Raw genomic sequence first — 20,049 nt, forward strand, 5'->3', positions numbered from 1 at the left:
GTTTTGGTCCAGTGTCCTGTAGTCCAAAGTCCAAAGCCTCCTGGTTACTCAGCCCTTGTTCAACCTTCAGTTTGAAAGTCTTAACTGTGGTCTAATTCCTTGCTTTTTGAGTGAGTCTGGCCTTTATCTCCAATCACTGTCACCATGGTGCTTATGAGAAAAAAGCCAATTCCCTTTCTTTGACATTTGAGACAAAACCATGCACACAATGGGTAGTTAAATTGAACCCTGGTTATCTCAACTGGCTGAGTCCAGTTTCCATACCCAATGAGTGATTGGTACAGGTGCCCCATTTGTATCTACTGACTTCTTAGGTAAAAAAAAAAAAAGTGTTCCTTCAATATGCACTTTTAGTTTAAACCATTATTTATAAAGTCCTTACATCGTTTCAATATTTTCAAGTTGTGAAACCAAGTTTTAAAGGGCCAATCTTTCTGGCAACTCTTGGTTTAAGCCAGGGTTAAACAGTAATCTGCTGTTCAGGAAAATGCCTTCTCTAACACTAATCCCTTTCACTTTGCAAGGTAGAATTCTATTTTATTTATTTTTTGACCTAGATTCTGTTCCTTGGAAGGCAAATGACTATAGATAATTTTAAAATGCTGTGCTAAATGTTGATATAAAAGAATAATTCCTCAACCACATTTATTCGGTTATCCTGCAAATCTGTCAGCCAGCAACTGTCTGCTTTTCTCCACCTTCATTTTTACCTCTGAGCAGCTCTCTCCATAGCAACTAGAAATGTCTCTGGGCTGAGATAATCCTCTCCAGCTCCCAGCACACACAGTCAAGGAATTTTAAAACGGAGAACTGGGGGACCACAAAATGCTCTCAGAAATTTAAAGGCCCAAGGAGGCTCGAGATAAATAACCATTTCTCTTTCTTGAGGTAAGTGCTGGGTTTAGAAAGGTCTGTGCTACCTACCTTGTCTCCTTTTAAAATGCTAACATAAGAGTCTGAGGCTGTTGTTTAAACCATAAATATAACCTCAGGATCTTGTCACTACCCTGGGGGTCATTATTGGCTCATCTCTGGATACTTGAGCGAGATGCTGTTAGCATTTTGCACTTCTTAAACAATTGATTCAAGACTTCGTTTTCTTCCTGAATTCTGATGGACTCTACAATGATTTCCTGTCTCTTCAGAGACTATCGTGTAGGTGGATTTATGATCCCTCTGGGGTCTTGGAAGTTTTTGGAGATAGTTCATTCTCCAGTGTCTTGGTGGATGGTTTTATTGAGCTAAAGACTAACTAGTGTTTCTTGAATGTAACTATTTTTCTCTAGGACATTGTCCTCTTCAAAGGCTTCTAACTCGGTGTGATATTGAAAATGCATTAGAAGTCTTTTTCTCTTTAATTTTCTCCACTGACTACACAGAATTTTATCGGTGTTGCAGCTCACTCTGGTTCCGGGGCATTGGCTGCAGACAAGGAGAGTGTACCCTCTTTTTTTTTTTCTACCATTTGACTGATTAGTGTAGGTATATCTTCCTGGCCACTGTGAAGTGGGACTTTCCTTCCTGGTCTTTTGGAGTTACAAGCTGCATCCAGACCCCCTGTTGTTGCCAATCGGCTCAGGCACCCAATTAGTGAGTCATTTCAGACATGTTCATGCACAGTAATTGAAGTCTTTATTTTTTCCCTTTCTACCACAGGAACCCCTCTGGTTATAAGTTTATCCTACGCAAAGCCTCCCACTCACCCCCAGGGCAACTCCAGCCAGAGAGTGGATATGTGCTTCTGGACAGAGCTCTCAGTATGGGTGGTCCTAGTGTCCCACTCCTTCAGCCTTGCTTCCTCTACTGAGACCAGCAAAGCCCTCACTCAGGATAACAGCAGAGTTGGGAGCCACAGCCTGTTAGAAGTTCTGAGAGTCCTCTCTGCTGGTGACGACAGGTCCCTCAACCATCCACAAAGTCTCATCAAGATTCTGTTGGAGAGGACTGGGTGTCCACAGAGAACAGACGGGACACAAGAAGATTGCAAGCTGGTTAGTGAAATAATGTGGGGTCGGGTACTAAGACTCTCTCCAAAGGGAATGATGGATTGCACAGAGATCATTTTTATCACAGCGAAATGACATGCAATGCTCACATGCAAGCAGGAAGTGAAGTGTGTCTCGATAATGCCCCATATCTGCCCGACAACAGCCCATTCACAAGGGATTTTCCCCCCTTGGGAAAATAGCGTTTGAGCTTTCCAGAGCCTCTCTGCTACTTTAGGGGCACTGGCTCGCTGATGAATACTTGGCCCTTCCTCCTTTCTGCTTCTCTGAGATCCTTCTTTATTTTTGACCATGGATGATGTTAGACAGAGGGTATTGATCTTCCACGAGCCAATCATAGCATCCTGATATTTGTCTAACATTCAGTTCCCAGATGTTCATTCCTAGGTACCAGGTAGTGTTTTGTTTTTTTTTTAATGTTTGTGTGGCCCTGAGAAAATGCCTTGATAATCATTATCAGCAAGCAATCAGAGCTGCAGGAGAGAAATGCAGCATTTAGAGTTAAATCTGTTCCCAAGACTCCGGACACTTACTCCACAACCTTCCCCACAGCTTTCCTTCTCCTGACCTGACAAGTGAGCCCTACCCTGTCTCCTCACCAGAATCAGTTGTGCAGCTTACATAGTTACTGGATTAAAGGCTTCCTCCTTCCCAGGCTGAATCCTATAGTTATGTTGTTGATGATGTTTAGTTCTCTCTCCCTCCCTCCCCCTCCCTCATTTTTTTATTGATTCTTTGTGAATTTCTCATTATGGACCCAAGTCTGTCATCTCTCCTTGTCCCTTTAAATCCACCCTCCGCCCTTGCAACCTCTCCAGGTTGCTTTAGCATGAAACTGGGGGGACTGCTAATCCCAGGGTTTGGTTGTTGTAGGACAAGGTCCATCAGGTTCCACTGTGGGTGTTTGGGGTCCCTGGAGGAGGTCTATCACTGTGGAGGAGAACCTGGGTCTTAAAACAACTGCCCAGCCCAGATCGATGAGGTTTGAAAGGAAAAAAATATATATTTGTAGATAAATGAAAGCATCTGTAGTCAACAGAAGGGCATGGCTGCTTCCAGAGTCAATCTGACAGACTCTCTCAGTCCTGCAGAGCTGTGGGCTGAGGATGGGGTGAGGGTGTGCATTTCCTGGCCAAATGGTTCCTGGCTTTGCTCTTCCTGTGACTGAAAAGGCCTTGCACAGATAGAATTTTTTCTCTGCTCTTTGCGAATGATAAATAACACCATAATTATTAAAACACCCAATGGTTCCCAGAGGAGATGTGTTATAATAGGCAGCGTCTGTGACGACATTAATAGATATAGATAGTAACAACAGACATCCCATTGGAAATAACCAGGAGTCAGATCTTATTAATTTCCGCTGAGAATCTGCTGCAGGGCCACGGTCTCCTTTAATGACACGGAGTGCCTTATTAAGGCTGGCTGAATATTAGTTTTGCTGGGTGAACATAAACAGGCAAGACTGTTCTCCATGTTTGGAGCTGAAGAGGAGGCAGGGGGTGTTTTATGTTGTTTTTAGTGACATTATCAAGGGTTTAGGGTGTTTAGCTTCTACTTGAATTATATCTGTTCCCAGGCTTGGAAGTGCTCAGTCTAAGAGTAGTGCATCCTGGGACTGCTCACTCTCTTGCTCTGGGAAACTGAGGAGAAGGGAAACTGATAGGAGAAGGCTTGGCTCTCCTGAATATTCCTTTTGTAAAACACCTAAGAAACATTTTCCTATCCTTCATGTAAAGTCAGTCAGGAGAAAGGTCATCCAGTTGCACAGACGTTTGGGTTCTGGAGGAAACCACGGGGTTTGGCTTTGTTGTTGAGTCTGTTCCTTAATTTAAGACATATTGTTGACAGGACATGCTCATGTTAGATATTCTGTGGGAAACCAGGAGAGGAAGGAGTGGGTTCGTGTCTCTCAGTGTCTGGGGAAAGAAAGACTGAGGTGGTGCTACCGAATTCGTGAGGAGGAAAAACATGCAAAACGGAATTAGAAAACAAATCAATATGAGGAATCTGAGAACATGGGGTATTTTTTAAAAAAAAAAGTCATTCGAGTTGTAGTTTAAAAAAATGAACAGTTTGGTCCTGACTCTGGCTCTCTCTCTCTCCCTCTCTCTCTCTCCTTCCCTTACTCCCTCCCTCTCTCCCTGCCTCCCCCCTCTCTTTGTAAGAATACTTGGAATGTTTTCTGTTTTTGAGTTCTGGGAATTGAACCTAGGGTTCTATGCATGATAGACAAGAGCACTGGCAGCTGCTCTGTATTCCCAGGCCCTGGATGGAGTCTTAATGGATTTGCACAGTGATTAAATGAAGAACCAACCTGCCTCCATTTTAGGCTTAAAGGCTATTTTATAGTAAAGACGAACTGGGCTCATTCCTGTTTGTAATTAAACCTCTGTTCCTCAAGGATTGTGCTCTGCCCCACCTGTAACCTTAACTACAAGTGGTTCTGCACTGCCTGTTCCAGGAAACAGCAAGCATGTCTTTGTTTCAAAACTTTGTATCTTGTGACCCTACCTTTGTTTCAGGAGGAACTGACTTGTTACATTTACGTTCTGCTCCTGCATTCTGTCATCTCGACTGTTTTGCCCACCAAATCTTCCATTTGGAAACTCTCTACCCTGAGCTCTTTAAAGGCCTTGTCTTCCTCACGTCCAAGGCTGACCTCTCAATCCCCGCCTTAGTAGGAAGGCAGCCCTAGTATATGAACAACAACAAAACAAAACAAAAGGACAAAAACTAAACTAAACTAAAATAAAATAAAATAAACAAAAAACCTTGCTCTGATCAATTGCTGCCTTCCATGGTGATTTGAGTCAGTGGTTTTTCTCCTCCAGTCTCTATTAACATAAGTAACCCCCTATAGAATTAACCCACTCATAGTGGGATTCAGGAGTCTGCATAGCTTCCAGGAGGGAAAATACCTCTAGTTGGGAAACGTCTAGCCATTGAGGCCTATTGATCCTCTTTTTTCAATTTTTAATCAGTGGTAATGGGTCTTTTCTGGGATAACTCTATAGGATCACGTGGATACCGATGCATGTGCTGGTAAGTGGAGATCACAAGGCCTTCAGTCCCTTATTGTCCCTGTTCTTCAAGGCTATGCACGATCCTTTTCCAGGGATCTGGAACAACAACATTCCTTCGCAACACATCTCCAGACATTCCCCCCTTCATCTGTCTTACTTAGATGGGTAGGATTTTAACTGAAAATTTCAGGTAGTTTTCAGATCCTTTCAAGATCATGACCACTGTTTTAAGAAACTGATTTTAGTCTACAATTGGTCCCACCCCAGACTCACTTGCTGTAACTTTCATGTATGTATCTGATTAATTCATATAAACTCACTCACTTAGGACTATTATTTCTGTGACCCAGAAAAGCCATAGTTCTAGTGCATCCCTTCCACCACCCACCACCCTTCAAGGTTTATGGCTGAGAAAGGAAGAGAAACAATTCCCATTTGAAAAGATACCTTGGAAAGGGTTTAGGGATTTGAAAGAGACAATACATTTACCATTACTTCTAAAGCAAAAGTTAAACATCGGGTTTTAAACTTGTAAACTTTTCTTGCAACTGTTTTTTTCTTTTTAAAAAGATTTATTTGTTTTTATTTTTCATCTGTATGGGTATTTTATCTGCATGCATGTCTGTGCATACATGTGTGCAATGTCCACAGATGCTGGTTGAGGATCTAATGTCCCCTGGACTGAAGTCACAGACAGTTGTGAACTGCCCCATGGTGCTGGGAATCCATCCAAACATGTTCTCTGGAAGAACAGCCAGTGCTTATAACTGCTGAGATATTTCTCCAGCTGTAAAGCTTTCTTGTTTGTCAGCATATATCCTTTGTACAGAGTAGGTTTCACAAGGAGTTGTATTTAAATGTAACATATACTTGACTATACTTGTTTCTTACCAGTACACTCTCTGTCTAGCATTACTTCACCCACTAGCTATTTTCTCTTTCCTACAGAAGCCCCTTCCACTTTCATGTCATCTATACACTCATTCATACATACATACATACACACATATGTACATACATATATATATATATATAACAAAACAAAAAGAAAGACATAGATGATAGGTAGATGGTAGATAGGAAGACAGAGATAAATAGGTAGGTAGATAGATAGATAGATAGATAGATAGATAGACAGACAGATAGATAGAGGCAACAAGATATCAATATTGTACTTATCAGTCTGAGCCTGTCATATTTCACTGTCTTTCTGCTGTGGATACAGACAACTATCATGTGCTCTTTGTGACTGTAGTACTCATCTAGAATATGAAAAGCTGAATTATGTATTAGAAGGAACTAATTTGACTTGACTTTAGGGAGTGATGTATAATTGCCACCAAGACCTGGGTAGACCAGTTAGCCTGTAAGATGAGCCCTTGCTTGTAGTTTAATTAATCTTTCCCTTAACTTCATTTCCTTATGGAGTCTTAAAAAAAAACACAAAAACGAATTCTCTGTATTTGTGTCTGCTTCCTCCCCGTAAACCCTATGCTTCCACCTGACAAATCTAAAGGGACCCTGGAGGATTTATTCCTGAGTGAAGCTTTTCTTCTTTAACAAAGAATATCTTCACCTGACTGTGTGCTTGAATAGACTTTGATTCTCATGAGAAGGCAACATTTTCGAAATTTTGTTAAACACCCTCTTCCATACACAACTGTGACAACTGCTAAAAACGTCATTCCCAAAGCTAAATTGAGTGGTGATGAATTGCAGGTTTTCAGTCCCCTTCTTCCCATCACCAATACTAGTTGTCTAAGAGGAAGAATTCTTATTTTCTTCTTTCTTAGGCTTTCTATAGCTTTCAAGGCATTGGCCTCTGTAACTTCAAGATTCAAATATATATAAAAACCAAAATGTTTTAGCTTATTTGATTCAGAGTTATATTTTATGTCATCAAGCATCCAAAGATTCAGGCAAAAACTAGGTGACTCCTGTTTGGTGTGACTAAGTCTGGTCACACAAAACAAGACACTTCAAGAACTGGTTTGAAGTTTTTAAAGTTAGGACAAAGCTAACTTTATCTTCCTTGTCATACGCTTTGAACTAACCTGTCTGTGCAGTTACAATTCATGTTCTATTCTCTGACACCCCATGCTCTGTACCCTCTATTAAACATTAGGAAGGAATGGACAGGAGTCTCAGGGATACCATATAGTATGCAGAGGGGGTTATGTGCACTCCTGTATGTCTGCTGACATGACAACATGTGATTAATATGGTGGCTTCATGCACTTCCTAGACCCAGTGTCTCTAATAACATTTTACTGGTCTACCTCAGGGCAACAACTGCCTTGCCCCAAGATGCTCACTTAGCCTTCTCCACCATTTTATTCTCGTCACTGACATTAGTCTCTTACCCATCTTCTTACCTCTCTCCTCTCTTCCTACCAAATAGGAAAGACAGAAAATAATTCATTGAAGAATTTAATGTTTGTAGCTAACAACTACTAGCTGTGTGTGGCCTTAAGTGAGGAACTTAGCATCTTTTAGATTTGGTTATAAGTTACACTATGGGCAAACCATTTTCATAAAAGAGAATTGATTCATATTTGATTCAGTTCAATATCCTTTCATATTGAATACAAATTTATCTACTAACTTATTAAACATTAAATAATGGAACGATTAGTATTCCAAATGCCTTGCACCATGTGGCTATGTTTAGAGGATTATTAAAGAAATTGAGAATATTTTTGTCAATTAAAAATTGCAGAATGGAATTTCCACCATTAAAAAATTACCATGTGTGAGGCAGAGCCAGGTGGAACTCTGTGAGTTGGAAGCCACCCAAAGCTATATTTTCCAGCATTAGTTAGATTCCATTCTGAGGAATATCTGAGAGTATGACATGCTCAGCATGGTGTTGGGTAGAGCTTTGTCAGTAAATCCTAAGTAGCATTATGTGTAGTGTAGGTAATTTAGTACACAGAATGGTTTAATTAGGATAGTTTCCACCCAGCTTCTACTTGTGTCTTACTTTCAGCCTCATCACTTCCAAGTGTATGAAGGAAGGGGGCTACATATGGAATGCAAAAGGTTTGTGGTGGCTTCAGAGTGGAGTTCATGTGACCTCTGTGTGTTCCCGGAAGTTGAATTGGAAAGATGAGGTCTACAGTGTAAGCGGCTTCAGGAAGAACATCTTTATGCTCTGTTTTGAAGATGGATGTCTGTAGTTTCTTCCTGATGGGTATAGCATGCACCATCTATTGCCCAGCATGTCACACAGCGGTTATGTTACTAGAACTTCCCAAACGTATATCTCAGATAACATATTAAAAGACCCTGGGGTAATTATCCCCACAGTAGGGTGAACTTCCCTGAAACTTGAGACAGATGTCACCTCATGCTTCAGCCTAAGGCTGTAGCTACGCAACAGAGCTGCTTCCCAGATACTGAGAAAGCTACCTAACTCTCCCTGAAGAGTAGACTTTTTGCTGAGGAAACTTTTTCAGCCAGAATCCCTGTCATTTCTTCACTGTCCAATGATGCTGCTTTGAACATTTTGTCATGTGACCATCTCAAAGCAGAGAATCTACATCTGTCTGTGGCTTATGAAACAGTGTGTCAGAGTATAGCGTAGAAAAGTCTTTCTATTCAGCCTCAAAGGGTTCTGAGACTAGATCAGTGACCTTAACAGGGAAAAAGTCAGATTAGGAGGAGAAAAGTATGTAAGTTTTGTTTGTATTGATACTTTATGTGGTAAAGACATTTACTTAAAAAAAAAAACAAGAATGCTCCTTAAGGAGTAGGGCATATATTCTATATTAACAACAGCAGCAACAACAACAATAGCAATATCAACAACAACAACAACAACAATTAAATGTGGAGACGTGACAAGAGAAAAAATGGCTCAGGGTAGTAAATTGTGAGAACTCACTAGGAAAATATACAAAGGACCCTAAATCATAGATTGTGCGTGTGTGTGTGTGTGTGTGTGTGTGTGTGTGTATGTGTGTGTGGAGTGATTTGGTAAAGACTATGCAGATTAGTAGAATTATATCAGTTCCCTGAGTTAAGAATGTTCTGTTCTTGGTACATAAAGGACACATTTCTCAATGGAAATTTAGTCTTCACCTTTAGAAAGAAAGGGGGAATGCAGAGAGCACTTCCATATTTACTGTTTCCCAGTTGCTTTCGACTCAAAATTGTCTACATGCAAAAGTGATATATTTTGACGATGGTATGGTCTGATTTCTTCCAGGGAAACATTTGGCAACTCTTTTAGGCAAGGATAGAAGAGGCCCAGGGAGAAGGGAGGATAGGTCACTGCATCTTTATTAGATCCTTAGTATTGGGTTCTGTGTCACATGCTGAGGGTAAGTAAGACCTGGAAACATGACCAGATAAACACTTGTTCTTGTTGGTGGGAAACAAAATACATAGTCAGGTCAACAAAATAGTTGTATAATATAGTGCTGTGAAGAAATTGCAATTCTAGAGATGTGCTATCCATCATGATAACTATAGCTACAAGTGACTATTGAATAAAGACTTGATATATGTGACTTTTTTGAAGTAAGGTATCCTGGCCTTGGGGTAGGCCTCCCTAAAGAGTAACATTTGTTTGTTCATTCATTTGTATGTTTGAGAAGGGGTTGCTCTCTGCAACTGTCCTGATGTCCTGGAAGTTGCTTTGTAGGTCAGGGTGGCCTCGAACTCACAGAAATCTGCCGGCCTCTGTCTTCTGAATGCTGGGATTAAAGGTATATACACCATCACATCTGGCAAAGAGTGACATTTTAAGACCTGAAAATTGAGAGCAAGGAGATTGTGCAAAGAGCTTGATGGAACATCAAAGAAATAAAACTACAAGAACAGAAGTTTAGAGAGAAAGGCTGAGATGAGTCAGAAGTGAGTACAGGCAAGAGTCAGACAAAGGATGCTGTGTCAAATGGGACATCATTTTAAAAGCCAAGGAATTGACTGGTTTTATACAAAAGAGCAAATCAACATTTTGAGGACACAGAGTCCCCTTTTACAAAAAGGGTCCCCAGGAAGAGATGGTGGTCAAAGAAAAGTCTCACCATGACTCACTCTCACATGAAGGTAGCTACAGTGACTGCTTTGCCCTGTACTCACAAGGCATAGGCACTTGAAACCTTGCATGGGTAATAGTTCAGAGTCTTGTCTAAAGCTTGCCTTTGTCTTCTTTCTTCCTTACCACCCCCTACAGTGTTTGGAACCAGATGCACTATCACTCACAGCTGGGGGAGATTTGGAGGATGAGTTGAGAGAGGAGGTGGTCCAGAGAGTTTCTCTCCTCCTCCTCTATTACATCATTCATCAGGAAGAGATCTGCTCTTCCAAACTCAACATGAGCAACAGAGAATATGAGTTCTACCTGCACAGCCTTCTCAGCCTCAGGCAGGATGAAGACTCCTATTTCCTCTCAGAGAAGGAGACTGATGACATCTTGGCTTCCACCAGGAAGTACTTTGGCACCTCCACTAGTCCGGTAAGAAGTGAGGAATAGCTGAGGTGTAGGCTTGGTCTTAGTTTTGCCACTTATTCCTAGGACATGGGTGAATTTCTAAGAGAGATAAGTATTTCCGGTTTATCTCCAGGATAGTAACATAATCGAAAAGTCTATGTGGAAATGGAATGACTAAATGGTAGATGACTTTTAGTCAGAAGCTAGGTGGGTGGGTGGGTAGGCAGGCCAGGTGACAGGGCAGCTCTCATCTCCTGAATAACAATGACTCAAAGTTTTTGATCCACATCCAAGAAATGATCTAGAGTGGTGGAAGGCCATGCGTCCATTTGTCATGGCTTCTGGCCAGGGAAGAAGAGGGAAGCAGCTTAAGAGATGATTTATCATTAGTGATTTCATTGACGAGATCACTTGCAAAAGCGTTATTTGCAATACTCAACCCCTGGGAGCAGCCACTGTGCTGTTTAGCATTGTGTATCTGTGCTGTTTCTCATCTATCCCCAGCCCTGATTCTCAAGACATGGGCACCTGCCTTCATTACTATTCTAGGAATGCTGGCCTTTCAAGCATGCTTTTACTTTCTGGTTTACAATGGTCTGTTTCAGCAGACGAAGGTATCTGAACAAAACGTTTATTATTATTGTTATTTATCATCATCATCATCATCATCATCATCATCATCATCATCATCATCATCATATGAAGTTGGGGAGATGGCTCAGCGGGCAAAATGCTTAAAGCACCAGCACAAACACCTGCATTTGGGTCTCTAGCACCTACGTCAAAGCCAGGGGTTGCAATTACTCCTATAATTCGGGGGTTGGAGAGGAAAAGACAGTTATCTGGGACTTGTGGTCAGTCAGTCTGGCCAAAATGGCAAGGTTCAGGTTTATTGACAGACACTGTTTCAGAAAATAAAGGTAGAAGATGATTATTAACATTGATTTCTGGCTTCCATATGATCACACTCAGGCCACATACACATTTACACATATATGCATACACCACATCCATCATCATCATCATCATCATCATCATCATCATCATCATCATCAACATTGGGGATTGAATCCAAGCACTCTGCCACTGAGCTACACCGTGTGCCTCATAAATCTTGAGTCAGATTTCCAGAAGAGCTCTTTGAGGATCCATTCCACAATTTGAAGGGATATGAACATACTTTATGAAACAATGGTTGCATATCTCTTTTTTAATCTTTTGAATTAGTCATTGATTTGCAAAAACAAACTTAATTCTTGGTCTCATTCTGTTGTTCAAGAGCCAAAGGTTGTTCTGGATCAACAACTAGCAAACCCCCTTTCTACATGTTATGAATGTGCTTAATGTCTCTTCTTATTTGGTGTACAAGGAGCATATTTACTAAACACCTTGCAAAGATATTTATGGTACCTCTAATCCTGCGAATATTAATCTTTGGCCAAAGTGATCCTGTTTCCCTGTTTTTGTTGTTGTTGTTGTTTGTTTGTTTGTTTTGGAAAAGGTTTCTTGATAAAATTCAATTTTTAGCTTGAATAAGGAGGCATTCCTAAATGTAACACCTTCATTGCAATTTCTCCACGATGTTAGATTGGCTTGAATTACACAAGAACTTTAGACATTCTGCACCTTTACTGCCTTTTGATGCAGATTAAATAGAAATGGAAATCCAGTACCTCAAGGCAAATGGTGGGTAGCAGTGGGTTTCTAGTTATGCCACATTGTCAATGTTCAGCCTTTGCAATGTTTGTAAGATCAAACATCTATAGAAAATAAAATAACAGGACAGAGAAAACTATCATTTTCATCTAGTTAACAAGAAGTATACTAATGTCATAGGCCTTTCTAGTCTTTAACACAATGATCTCCCAAAGATACTAATGTATGTATGTGGCTTCTGGATGGTTCCTGTAGTCTATTTATACACAATGACCTAGGTACTCAGTCAGTCCAGCCTATGCAGAAGGCTGGAGATGTCTGTCTGCAGAATGATGCTTTTTTTCTAGATAGCATAGATGCTATACACCAGCCTAGAAGACCCAGCTCTTAAAATGCCAGGACTTGACTTTCACAGGTCAGGCCCCTAGTAGTCATTCTAGATGGTCCTCAATCAACTTCTTAGTGTCCTCATCCAGTCACACTACAAGACCAGAATATAAATGTCACCCCATTCTTTCACTGTCACCTCCAAAAGAAACTGTGTTTCATTGTCTTCAATCAGTTCCCATGCTCTTGCCTTTGCAGGTCTCTCTGCTGTTTTCTGGATCTATGGTAAACACACATGGATCTGTCCATAGCTCATCCTAGCCCTGCCTCTTCTGGAAGATAGGTAGTGATCGAACTCTTAAGAAATTCTTGGGTCAAAAATAATGACTAGACACTCTATCCTCAAACAGAACCTTGGGACTGCAACATTCTTTTTATTTCTTTTTTATAGTCTATGATAAATTTACATCACTGTGAAGGTCATGCTATTGTGTCTCAACTTAGTTCTTTCTCTCAAAGTACTTTCCAGAATTTATCAACAATGTGATCACAGTAGCCCAGAGCAGAACACTTGCTCAGCTTGCATGAGCTCCTAATTTCTAGCCTTGCCCCGCCCCCCAGATTCCCACTACAGCTGTATAGACTCCTGGCAATCCCACCACTAGACTTCAGAGAGATTAACTCAACAAGCTTTTATTCCTTCTTCAAAGTCACAAGCATTGAATGTTGTCACAAATAACCCACACTTATATCCTCTTTGGATGAACCAGCTCACTCTAGCTCATTGATAGTGGACATTGATAGTGTGCCACAGTGCGTGGCACAAAGTGGGTATTTTATTTTAGTAAGTAAACTAGGTCAACAATAGTATTTATGGTAAAATTGTATCTTGTCAGACGAGCATAATTTCATCAGGAAAAATGTGTACGCACACAAGAATGCCACATGTCCCATGTTCCATATGAGTTTAAAGAACACAGATGCTATGTTAGAATTCACTGTGGTGAATACACACTGAGCTTGGGTTCAAGGGGGATGCAGAAGTAAAGGTTGTGTCTAGTTACTTTTCTATTATTATGACAAGATACTTTGATGAGATCAATTTAAGGACTATAAATTTATTTTTGGTTCATAGTTAAAGTACAACCCACCAAAGCAGGGATGTCAAGGCAGAAGGGGCATAAGACACTTAGTCACTCTGAGTCCCACAGCCAGTAGGAAGACAGCAATGAATACTTGTCATCAGCCTGCTTTCTCCCTTTTATAAAGCCTAGAATCCCAGGCCTAGGCAGTGACACCACCTACAGTGGATGGCTCTTTCTACCTCAGTTGACCTCATCAAGACACTCTCCCATGGGCATACTTAGAAACCCTTCTCCCAGGCGATGGTGAACCTCATCAAGTTGACAATTAAGGTCAACCATTGCAGGTCCCAGTGCTCCATCAATGCTAGGATGCAGAAAGTCATCTAGCCTACAAGAGTCCTTGAATCTGGGAGAAAATTCATCAAGAGAAAGGATGAAAGCTGTAAGCGTGGGCATGCACTTCAGAAAGGCTCTATTTAGTACAATCATAAGGAAGGGTGGATAACCAAGATGCAGGAGGGTGGGGTTAGGTTGAAAAGTCAACCGTTTCCCAAACTGAGTTCCCCTTCATGTAGTAGATGATGGCATCATTCTGGCAAACCAATCTTCTTTTCGATATACGATTCCTCAATGGAACTCCAGGAGTTAATATTTCCTCCTTGTTTTTGGCTGTAGTGTATGGAAACTAAGATTCTACAGAGGGAATCTGGCATTCAGAGCAGCAATGGTGCTGATGAAAAGATGCTTCCTCAGCTGGCTGCCACCATCATTGCTCTGTCGCTCCAAGGAGTTTGTTTGGGGAGAAAAGACTCGCCTTCCCCAGATGACTTTACAGAATATATTTTCAGTTTCCTGAATAGAACCAATGCCCTCCACCTCTCTGGTAAGATTGTTTTTCAGAAATTTCATTTCCAAGTCACATCTGTCTGATTAATTGTGCCAGAAGACAAAGGCCAGAATATTTTGTTGACTGAATTTATCCAGGTCTGTTTAAAACATTGTCTTATCTTGGCATGAAATAAGAGAGCACAGATGGCCTTTTAGGGCAGAAGTCTATTGGTTGATGAAGCATAAACATGAACTTGGCCCATTTTTGTAGGGATAGAAATTGTAGATATGGAATCAAATGGACAGATTTTAAAAAACTTGTCTTTGAGAACTAACTAAATTCTTCCCTGTTTCATACATAACATTGGACCTGAGATGGCAGAGCAATATGGAATAATAAAATGCTATTTGAAATGGCCCAAGAGGGTCTGCAGCAGTTTGCATGTAATCATAAAAGTAAGCCATTTCTCTCTCAGCAGAAGTAACTTATATGGTATTCATCTACTTCTGTTGGGAATTAGTTCTAATGCTTCACCTTAATTCGGCTCCCAAAGTTCTGACAGAGATAGATGGAGGAAGGGAGGGAAGGAGAGGGAGGGAGAGAGGGAGAGAGAGAGAGAGAGAGAGAGAGAGAGAGAGAGAGAGAGAGGAAGGAGGAGGAGGAAAGAAAGAAAGAAACAAAGAAAGAAAATAAGAGAGAAAAGAGGAGAGAAGACTAGAATCACCATGATGGGGAAGCAGAAAGGTGGAACTTAAAGGCCCACTGGCACATAAGAATCCAGGAAAGTAGCCCTAGAGCCACTTCCCAGATTGAGTCTGGGGTAGCAGATATGAAATATAGGTTTTAAAATATGTTAACTCAGGAATAACAGAGGGGAGTGTTTGCTAGCCATGGGAAGGTATAGAAGTGCCCAACCATTGAGCTAATTAAGGCATATCAAAATTAGCTGTTCTGTGTGTTTCTTTAATGTGCGAATCCAGAGAGCTCTTGGGTGGGTACAGAGCATGCAGGTACATTCTGCTTGGAGCCAAAGTGGTTTAAGTAATTCACTGCTACATATTTCATTTCTGATAAAATCCTTTGATGGCTCCAAGATGAAATGCTCTGCCGGGAAGGAAATCTGAATATTGATTTTGTATGTTTTCTTGCATTTAATAAGGAAAATTGTTTGAAAGCTAAGTATCTGAAATGAATTGAAAGTTTCAATATCTGAATCTAAGTGTCTGAAGGTGGATTTTCTTTTTAACCTTGTTAACAATGCCAGCCTAAAGTAATCATTCCTCAGTATTGGAGAACGTTGGATCACATTTCCCTGAGTTTTAAAAATAGATTTATTTTTTTCCAGTGAATCAGGGTCCAGATAAGATCTATACAATGAGCTAGGAAGATGGGTAAAATGCTGACTGTGACAACATGAGAGGCTAAGTTGAGATCCTCATGTCTAAATAAAGTCAGGCATGATAGAGATCAGCGATCTCAGTGTTCCTATGGCAAAACAGGCAGAAGACAGAAGAATCCCCCAGAAGCTCATGGGCCAGCTAGCCTGGCACACATAGCAGGAGCAAGAGTCCATTCATGTCTCAAACAAGCTGGAGAGCAAGGACTGACACTGTAGACTTCTACATGCATGCCATGCACATGTGTGCCTATTCTCATACAGATGAACACACATGCACACACACACAGACAAATTACATCTAAAATTCATAAAGTGTAAAATGTTGGTAGGTTTCCCATTTCCTTTACAAATGATATATGCCTCTACTATTCTATCTACTTTATCACACACTATTTTGTTGGGGGAGTAAAGGGGTGCTTGCCTGTGGATTGCTGATAGCATTCAGAATTAACATCAATGCCCGCATCACCCGTTTCCTGTGTGTTGGTGGCTGTGTGTGGAAAATTGATTCATTTTCAGTTACTTATTGAAAAGCACCATTTGGTGGTTGCTGACTTCCGTCAGAGGACTGGCAATATTTGGTTATCTTTTGTATGAGGTTCATAAGCTTCTGGTAATTGTCAACAGGGATTATATGAAGCTTATATAAAGTGATGATCTAATGCTCTCTTCTGGCCTTCTCTCTGCTCTCCGGTCCTTTTGCTCTCCATTGGAAGAATTCTGAAAAAAAAAACCACATAGAATTTAAGAGATGCACAGTATATCTTGGAGTAAAGGAAGGCACATCTTCACATGATGACAGTAGACAATAGACCAAGGGCCCTTGTAGAACACCCACAGTGCTTGGGGAGGAATGCCATTTGTAACACATTTTACATTCTATCCAATAATACATCTTTCAACTTCATTATCCCTATATGTGCATTTTTGTGTGAAGTGTTTTATTATTTCCATGACATACCTCTTTTTGTACTTACATTTAGGCATCTCTCTTTATTCCTGGTCTTCTTAAGTGAGGATTTCTTTCATGTGTTTTTTAATGTTTGTATATGTAGGAGCCACTGACTCTTATAGATAAGTTTATAATCTGCTTCGTGAAGATTGTTGCTTTTGCATTGGTTTCCTGAAGAGTTTCCTATACATATATATTTTTGTATCATAGCCAAACAGCATTGTGTCCTTTCAATTTCCCCAATTTTCTTTGCCCTCTCATCTACCTGCTTTGTTTAATAATCTCAAAACAATATTCAGGAATACGGTGGGTGACTTGTGTTCCTGTCATTCTGATTTTGAAAAAAAGCTGTAATATTTATTTATATTTATAAATATATTTATAGAGTTTCTTACACTAACCCACAATTTCCAAAGCTCTTTATTTCCTATAATAAACTTGAACTGAAAATTTTACCCAAAAGAAAGTTCAGGTCATTTCTTCTCAGCCTAAAGAATTTCATTCCAAGGCTGGCAAGGTGCCCTGTGGTAAATAGGATTTGCTGCTCTTTCAGAAGTCTGGAATTCTATCCTTAGCATCAGAAGACTTGGAACTTTCTTGAAACTACAGCTCCAGGGAACTCACTGCCCTCTTCTGGCCTCTAAAGGCAACTGCATACACATAGACATAGACATAGACATAGACATAGACATAGACATAGACATAGACATAGACATAGACATAGACATAGACATAGACATAGACATAGACATAGACATAGACATAGACATAGACATAGACATAGACATAGACATACACATACACATACACATACACATACACATACACATACACATATACATACATACATACATACATACATACATACATACATACATACATACATACATTGGCGAATACCCAACAAAGGTGAGATAGACCCTGTAGAGACCATATCCAGTGGATAGGCACAGCCCCTGGTTGAGGAAGGGGCCACCCACACACCTCAAACATAATAATCCAGAATTCCTCCTGTAAAGGAAATTTAGGGACAAAGAGTGGAGCAAAGTCTGAAGGAAAGGCCATCCAGAGACTGCCCCACCTAGGGATCCATCCCATCTGCAGACACCAAACCCAGACACGATTGCTGATGTCAAGAAGAGCTTGCTGACAGGAACCTGGTATAGCTGTCTCCTGAGAGGCTCTGCTAGAGCCTGACCAATACAGATGTGGATGTTTGCAGCCAACCATTGAACTGAGAAAGGGGTCCCCAATGGAGGAGTTAGGGCAAGGACGAAGAAGCTGAAGGGGTTTGCAAACTCATAGGAAGAACAATGATATCAACCAACCAGACCTCCAAAAGTCCCCAGGGACTAAGCCACCAACCACTGAGTACACTTGGGGGTGGGGGCACAACCCATGGTTCCAGCTGGATATGTAGCAAAGGATTGCTTTACCTGACATCAATGGGAGAGGAGACTCTTGGTCCTGTGTAGGCCTGATGACCCAGCACAGAGGAATGCTAGGGCACTGAGGCAGCAGTGGGTGGGCGAGTAGGGAGCACCTTCATTAAGGCAAGGAGTTGGGGGAGGGGATACATGATTAGTGGAGGGGAAAATGGGAAGGAGATAACATTTGAATTGTAAATAAATAAAATAACCAATAAAAATACGGAAAAAATAAAACTAAAAGAATCTTTTATAAAAGAAAAATGTAATTCTGTTATTTCTTGTACTATAGATCCACTACTAAAGAGTTTTTTTTTTATTTACTTGGATTTTATTCTTTTTCCCATTTATTTGAGGGGTTGTTTTGCTGGATATAAAACCATTAACAGTTTCTTTCCATTCTGCGAATACATCATCCTGCTATATTTTTGGCCCTCGTTGTTCAAATGGGAATCAGCCATTGCCTGTTTCACATATCTGAATCACTTTATCACTTTATCACTTTATCTTGTTGCTTTAAGCAGTTCGACTAGAATGTGTGTGGGCGTGGATGTTTCCTTATTTAACCTCCTTGTGCTTGATAAGCTTTCTGGGCATCTAATGAATTTTATAACACACCGGAGCTCTTCACCATTGCTCCTGTCAGTTTCTTTTTCATTAGCCTTGGTCCTGTCTGTCTGTGACTGCCAATCCACGGCTGTTGATAATGACTGTTGCTTTCTAGGTCTCTGAAATTTATACAAGTCCCTCTGCCCCCATTCTACAGGAAAAATTCTTACTGTAACCCAATCTAAATGATGGTAAATTCTACCTTCTGTGGTCTCACATCACTGAGTGGTTTCTGTAATTATTTTTCAGTTTTCTCTCAACACTACAGAAGATATAGTTTATCTTCTTATTGAAAACTGCTTTTATCTAATTTATTACCATGCTCCTCTTTAGTTATTTAAATAGGCTTCTGCTTAGTTCCTTAAACATGGGGACTTTGAACATCTAAGAATAGTCTGAGATGTACCCATTGACTGTTATTTTTCCTGAACACAGCTCACATTTTCCAAATTATCTGGAAAGCTGTTAACATTTTTGTTGTTGGTTAAAATTGGTCATTTACAATAATATTATTTGGTAATTTTAATAATACTGGTTATACTGTTTAGGAAATTTACATTTTACTTAAAAGTAATGCCATATAAAATGGTTATTTTATTTAGGTATTCTCTGTATTAATGTTTTTTAATAGCAAAGAGATAAATTAAGAGTACTGAACTACAATATAGGTGTACCATCAACAGGAGAATTAAAAATAAGACAGTGCACCTCTCTAATCTCTGCTTGCTTTCACTTCTTTCCTTTTTTGCATATACATCTAAAAGTAAAGCATATATATAATATAAATATATATGTACACACACACACACACACATATATATATCTTTATATGTATATATATGAGATCTGTTGAGAATGTGGGCACATTAAGGGAGTAAATTTCCTGAAGATCAGGCCATGTTTTTAACTTCACATTTTAATTACAAATTTAGTTATTAATTACAAATTTAGTTATTTTATATCTGTCAATGCACAGATATGTTTATGTGTACATGTGTGTATACATGAGTGTGCCACAGTTCACAAGTAAAGATAGAGGAAATGTGTGTTCAGTTGGTTCTCTCCTTCCACCTCTTGGAACCTAGGAATCAAATTGAATCAAAAAAGTCTGGTAGCAAATGCCTTTACACTTGAGTGATTTCTTTTCCCCTTCCATCAACGAAATGTATGTCCTCTGGCTGCCCATTTTTATTATGTCTCGGGTGGAAAAATGTAGGATTATTCTTGAAAGACTTATCGCCCAAGTTTGGCGAAGGTCTGTTGAGGGAACTAGCTCCTATGGGAGGTATAAAC

General features: G+C 40.2%; 1 protein-coding gene across 7 annotated transcripts in view; it reads left to right on the forward strand.

Moving 5' to 3' along the window:
* Window positions 1-731: 731 nt before the first annotated feature.
* The window catches only part of Slc39a12 (solute carrier family 39 member 12), an 86,672-nt gene continuing 67,354 nt past the window's right edge, over window positions 732-20,049 (forward strand). For 5 of the 7 annotated variants that reach the window (XR_005495258.1, XR_005495259.1, XM_039095560.2 and 2 more), the window contains exons 1-4: window positions 732-888; window positions 1,657-1,991; window positions 10,215-10,496; window positions 14,216-14,423. Coding sequence is in view for 4 of the 7 variants with exons in the window: in XM_039095560.2 (XP_038951488.2) it covers window positions 1,734-1,991; window positions 10,215-10,496; window positions 14,216-14,423 (748 nt within the window). In the remaining 3 variants the exon portion in view is untranslated. 7 annotated transcript variants of the gene reach the window in all.

The sequence above is a fragment of the Rattus norvegicus genome, chromosome 17 (assembly GCF_036323735.1).
Source record: "Rattus norvegicus strain BN/NHsdMcwi chromosome 17, GRCr8, whole genome shotgun sequence".
NCBI classification, from domain to species: Eukaryota; Metazoa; Chordata; class Mammalia; order Rodentia; family Muridae; genus Rattus; species Rattus norvegicus.